At 46.3% G+C, this 6,000-nt stretch overlaps 1 protein-coding gene across 1 annotated transcript in view; it reads left to right on the top strand.

The window, feature by feature from the left end:
* Positions 1 to 603: 603 nt before the first annotated feature.
* Positions 604 to 6,000, top strand: part of LOC145356556 (ran GTPase-activating protein 1-like) — a 389,212-nt gene continuing 383,815 nt past the window's right edge. The window contains exons 1-2 of the mRNA XM_080209327.1: positions 604 to 622; positions 1,509 to 1,636. Of these exons, the coding sequence (XP_080065453.1) occupies positions 604 to 622; positions 1,509 to 1,636 (147 nt within the window). The remainder of the gene's footprint in view (positions 623 to 1,508; positions 1,637 to 6,000) is intronic.

Raw genomic sequence — 6,000 nt, 5'->3', positions numbered from 1 at the left:
GTTCATCCCTTTGCACCTCCCATATAATGCGAATAGCAGTCAGAATAGTGGCGACATTCACATTAGATATCCCATTACTTAGGGAAAACAATCCAATCTATGTAGGACCAACGACGTTGCAATTCATGTGTATGCAGACTCAATTCTCTTTCTATTGTTCCCAGCTACGCTTACATGTGCACCACATCCAGAACTTTTCAAACCTGTATAAACTCTGTTATGGCCATAACCCTTGTTCTTGATAATTCTCCAGAGTTTCCTGCCTGTCAGTGTATCAGTTTTAGAATTGGTGTCCTGATCTGCAAGTCCTTACCTCTGAAAATTTCTCCGGCCTTTCATCCTAGCACTTACCCTCTGCGTTTCTAACTTGGTTTCATTGTATCTGACCTTCTCCATCATCAGCAACAGAAGCTTACGCCACACCACGCTAAATTCCCCTCTTGAATACCTTTGCTTTGCTGTGTCTCTAGCCTCTTCCTAAACCCCAGCTTTAAAACACAATGTTCCACTGTGTTTCATGCATCTCCTTTAATTTCCCTCCTCCTTCTCTCTCAGCATCTACCAGCTGCTCCTGTAAAGCACCGTAAGACATTATCATGAGAAATGCACCGTGTCCTGAACAGTTAGAAAGTATTGGTTTGCTCATTTGTTTCCCAACCAAGGAATTCCTCATCATTCTTATGTCATTGATGGCAGCTGCTACTTTATAGACAGGATAGAACAGAAGGAAGCTGTGATGGATTTCTCTCGGTCTTTGAGAAAACATGTACAAGTCCCTATCTTCGTCAACTTCCCATCCAACCAGTTGTTTGGGCAGCACAGTGGCACAGTGATTATCACTGCTGCCTCACATCGTCAGGGACCTGGGTTTGATTCCGGCCTTGGGTGACTGTTCATGTGTAGTTTGCACATTTTCCCTGTGTCTGTATGGGTTTCCTCCGGGTGCTCTGCTTTCCTCCCACAGTGCAAAGATGTGCAGGTTAGATGGATTAGCTGTGTTAAATGCTCAGGGTTACAGGGATAGGATGGAGGGGAAATTCTAGATGGGATGCTTTATTGGAAAGCCGGTGCAGACTCAATGGGCCGAGTGCCTCTTTTGGCACCGTACAGATTCTATAGTTCTATGGTTTTTGAACAGAACAAAAATAAGCAGAATTGTACAATGTGTGCTTTATATATACTCTCAGTTCAAATTTAAACAGTTCTCTCATAGCATTGCTTTTCCACTCTCACTGGGCTGATTAACTGCTGTACTTTTTGGTGTTTTTCCAATACTGTGTTTTGTACTGCCCTTTGCAGGCATAAACCGTGGATAGTGCACTGGATGAACTGCAACCTGCACACCAGTTACTTCTGCTGGAGCATGAAGGCAGAATCCTCTTCAATCTCTCTCGTTCAATAGCAGCACTAACATAGCACACATCAAAATTCCGGCCAACATCCAGGCAGAGATTTTGCAGTCAGGTACAGATCTCTCACTTTTGTTTTTCCTTCTTCCTGTCTTTCAGCTGTGGAAATAACAGAAGCGATTGGCGAGTTTTCCTGTCTCCGTGCCCTGCGATTAGCGGGGAACACAGTGGGTGTTGCCGCTGCCAAGGCTATTGCTGAATCCTTGACCAAGAGGCCAGAATTGAAGGTGATTCTCGGATTTTGTTCATGATTTTTCTTTGTGTTTGTGCAGTCTACATTTAACAGAATGGATTTCAGCCTTGTTGTACTTCCAAGGTTGTGTGAAATATTCCGTGTTCAATGTTCCTCAGGTTCTGAGTATATATTAAACTTAGTGTTTGCATCCCTGGTCTAACATCATGTAAAGGTTTGTAGCCTTTCTGAACAGTCTCCCCTCTGGAGACTATGTGCAGCTTGTTCTAAACTTTATTCAACAAGTCTACATCCTTCTTGGAATTTCAAAATAAAAATATATTACTTGCTGGATAGAGCATCTGTACACCGCAGCTGGTGCTGATCCGTTTGTCAAGTTCACAACTTTGGAAATGTCTTTGTGAAGAAGTCAGCAAAATACCAATTAAACTCAATAATTGCTGCGTGGATCCAATTAAAGTCAACTTCTGTTTATTGAGAGGGCTGATTATTGTGTCTGCAAAACCATACTCTCAACGCCTCCCCTCCCATCCCTATCACGAATACAAGTACTATGTACAGTTCTGGGGTCCATACTATAAAAAATATATAGAGGCATTGGCAAAAAACTATGAAAAGATTTTAAATACATGAATAGGATGGGAATAGAGAGATATGGTCCCCAGGAAGGTAGGGGGTTTTAGTTAATCCGGGCAGCATGGTCAGTGCAGACTTGAGGGCCGAAGGGCCTTTCCCATGCTGCGATTTTCTTTATTCTTTGATTTCACAGGTTAATGGTAGAGAAGGTGGGGGTGGGGCGATGCGGGGGGTGGGGCGGGGGGTACCTTTCAGCTGCATTTGCCCAGCAAGATCATGTTGGGGCCAAGCACGCTTGGGCAGATGCAGTGGAGGGGCCCAGCAGATTTAGTGCTGGTTAAAACCCCCTTAGGGATTCTCCCAGCCCCTGCACCCAGACGTGATCTGGTACCCATCCAGTGAAGGCAGGAACCAGACTGGCATATCTGAATATTCATTTAAATATGCTTTCTCTGCTTCAAGCTCGATCCTCCCTACTCCCAAAATTGTCCGACCCTCAGATGCTGCAGGAACTCAGCGGAAATCACTACTGGTGTCCACTAGCAGAGACTGAGTGTGATGACCATACTAGGGGAAGGGGAGTGGCTCAGAGATCATTGAAGCCCCCATTTGGTAAGTGACCTGGCATCCTGGCAATGCCAAGGGGATGGAATTTGATAGAGTGAATCCTGAGGAGGTAGGGCATGAGGAAGACCCATTGGGACTGCCCCTGTGCCAGTGATCTATGTATCTATGTCTGGTGCTGGGAGTCAGGGAGGGGGGGGTGAAAGCAGGCCTGAGATCTATGTTGGGAGGGGAAGGGAGGGGGGGTGTTCATCAATTTCATTTTGAGATCAGGGGCGCCTGTTAAAAAGCATGCCCAATCTCTCTGAAACTGAGCTTTACCAGCATGCTTAGATCCTGTTCCTCTCGCAACATAGAAAAATTGCAATCCAATCGTAATCATTTTTTGGGTGAAGATGTTTCCACTTTTTAAAAATTTTTTTTACTCCACCCTGAAAATTACAAAGTCAATGCTGAGTGTGGAGCGAGTAAACTCAAATCCATTCCTTGCTTACTCCAAAAACCAAATTCAAAATCTAATTGATTCATAAGAACATAAGAACATAAGAAATAGGAGCAGGAGTAGGCCAACTAGCCCTTTGAGCCTGCCCCGCCATTCAATAAGATCATGGCTGATCTGTCTTGGCTCAGTTCCACATTCCGGCCCTCTCCCCATAACCCTTAATCCCCTCTCTTATCAAAAACCCATCAACCCGCGTCTTAAAAATATTTAGCGAGGTAGCCTCCACCACTTCAACGGGCAGAGAATTCCAGAGATTCACCACCCTTTGAGTGAAGAAGTTCCTCCTCAACTCCGTTCTAAACCGCCCCCCCTTTATCTTGAGGCTGTGCCCCCTAGTCCTACTGTCCTTTCTGAGCGGGAAGAGTCTCTCCACCTCTATCCTATCCATCCCATTCATCATCTTATACGTCTCAATGAGATCTCCCCTCATTCTTCTAAACTCTAACGAGTACAAGCCTAATTTATTCAGCCTCTCCTCATAGCTCAACCCCCTCAACTCCGGCATCAGCCTAGTAAACCTCCTCTGCACTCCCTCCAAATCATAGTCCCCATAAGAGGAACAAACAAGATCCATGCTAACAAAATAAGGCATTCCACCCCATCCTGGGCCTGTTCTGAGGCTTGATCTTGGCAAAGGGCCCAGATCTTTCCACTTTTGGGGAGTCTAGAACTCAAGGCTACAGATGGAACGGAGTCACTGATCAACCCAATAAACCCAATTCAGGAGAAACGTCTTTACCCAAACAGTGATGAAAATGTGGAACTAACCACATGAAGTGGTTGGGGTGAGTAGAATGGATATATTTGAGAGGAAGCTAAATAAACATGTGAGAAAAGAATAGAAGGATACGTGATTTTTTTTGCATTATATATTTTATTCATAAAATATCTGAAAGAGACATTAAAAAACATTTCAAATTGTCATAGCAGTAAAGTGCAATGATATTCACATATTCTCCAGAGATCAAGATGCACTCTGAGGTGCTTCAGTTCAGTAATGAGAACATTACAACGTTTAAATATTTTTGTTATAGAGAGTATAATTCTGTTCAAGTTAGGGGTGATTTTCTGGCACACCGTACTTGGCACAGATCATGCCGATCCTGGAAAATAATGTAACGTACCGGGATAAAAATGGGTTTCACGCCCAGCGCCAAATGGTTTGCAATGGTTTTGGTCCATTTTGATTGGCGCAAACTGGATCACACCCAGAAATGGCATGAAGTTGATTAGCACCTTTAAAATAGCATTTAAATATGCATAGCCCATTCAGAACCGGATTCTCCCAGCTCCCAGGATCCTGGGCACAGTGTGAGCCTGGTGAGAATCACGACTGTTCTCTACACTGGAGACCGGGCATGATGGCCTTGCTGGGGGGCCCAGAAGACATTGAAGCTCCTGGGTGGTCAGGGACTTGGCTGGGCAGTGTCCACCTGGTGCTGCCAACCTGGCACACTGGCGTGTACCAAGTGAAGTGCCAAGGGGTGGGGACTAAGTAAGGGTGGGGCTTGAGCAGGAACAATTATGGAGAGCTATGTAAGGGGGGAGGAGGGGGTTGTGATGATGGGAGTTCTGAAAGGGTGGGGCATGAAGGATTGGGGAATGAAGGGATGGGCATTTCGAGGGCATGAAAGGGAACCATTGGAAGTGACCCAATGCTCTGATGCTGGCAATCCAAGTCGGGGAAGAGGTGGGGAAACATGCTGCTGATGAGAGGGGGGTCCTGATGTCTGTGGGGGAGGGAGAGGATATCCCAGTGCACTGTGAGAACGTCAATTGCTTTGCAGTCAGACTCACTGACGTGTTTCTGTTCCACTCTTCCCAGAACTGGCATGCAACTCACCACTCTCCTAAAAAATGACTAAGAATGAGATGATTGTGGCCCAGACCACATTCACTCTGGTTTTTTTTACCATTATGACACATTGTGCGTGATCTTACAACCTCGTCCTGTCCTTGTTCAGCGAGGCAAGAAGCTAAGATTGTTTGAGAGGTGAAATATCAGGTTTGTACCTGTTTTCTCTCCTCACACAATTTTACCAGCCCAGTTTCACTGGCGAAATATTAATATTAAATATTAATGATATGCTTTCAATGTCATTAGTGAGTGCTGAATGCCATCATCCAGGATTCACTAATTTACCTCCTCACCAATCAAGCTTCACACTGGCGAGAATCACAGCTGGTCTCCATCAATGGAGGTCAGACATGATGGGCGTGCTGGGGGGATCGGAGGCCATTGAAGCCCCTCTGGGTGGACAGCTGGAGAGTGCCCATGGGGCAGTGCCAGCCTGGCAATGCCCACCAGGCACCAAAACTATGCCAGGACAGTGCGAAGGAGATGGGGTCTGATTGGGGGGTGGAGCCTAAGTGGGAGAAGGGCTATGATGGGGAGGGGGCAAGAAGGAGAGGTCAAAGTAGAGGCGGAGCTTTGCAAGGGGGAGGCAAGGGGGAAACTCTGCAGGGATGGCAGGGGTGTAAACAATGCAGATGGCGGGTTTGATCATAGGTGGGGGTGGATGGGACCAGCACAGGAAGTGATCGGCAGTGGGGGGCTGGGGGTGTGTGGCAGGAGATCTCCCAGTACACTGGGAGTTCAAAGCGCCTGTGCAATGGCGCCCTAGAGCTCTTCACTGGTGAGCTTAGGCTCTCCCCTGCCCCCTACTGGGAGGAATCACATTAGGGTTGTTCTTTTGCACTAATTGCAAAAATTGCGACCAGCGACTTGCTGAAAAACCAACATGATCCTTTCCCGT

Source organism: Carcharhinus amblyrhynchos, chromosome 21, assembly GCF_965287045.1.
Source record: "Carcharhinus amblyrhynchos chromosome 21, sCarAmb.v2.hapA, whole genome shotgun sequence".
In the NCBI taxonomy this organism is placed as follows: domain Eukaryota; kingdom Metazoa; phylum Chordata; class Chondrichthyes; order Carcharhiniformes; family Carcharhinidae; genus Carcharhinus; species Carcharhinus amblyrhynchos.
Note: the sequence above shows the minus strand (reverse complement) of the source record. Positions and strands in the feature narration are given on the sequence as shown.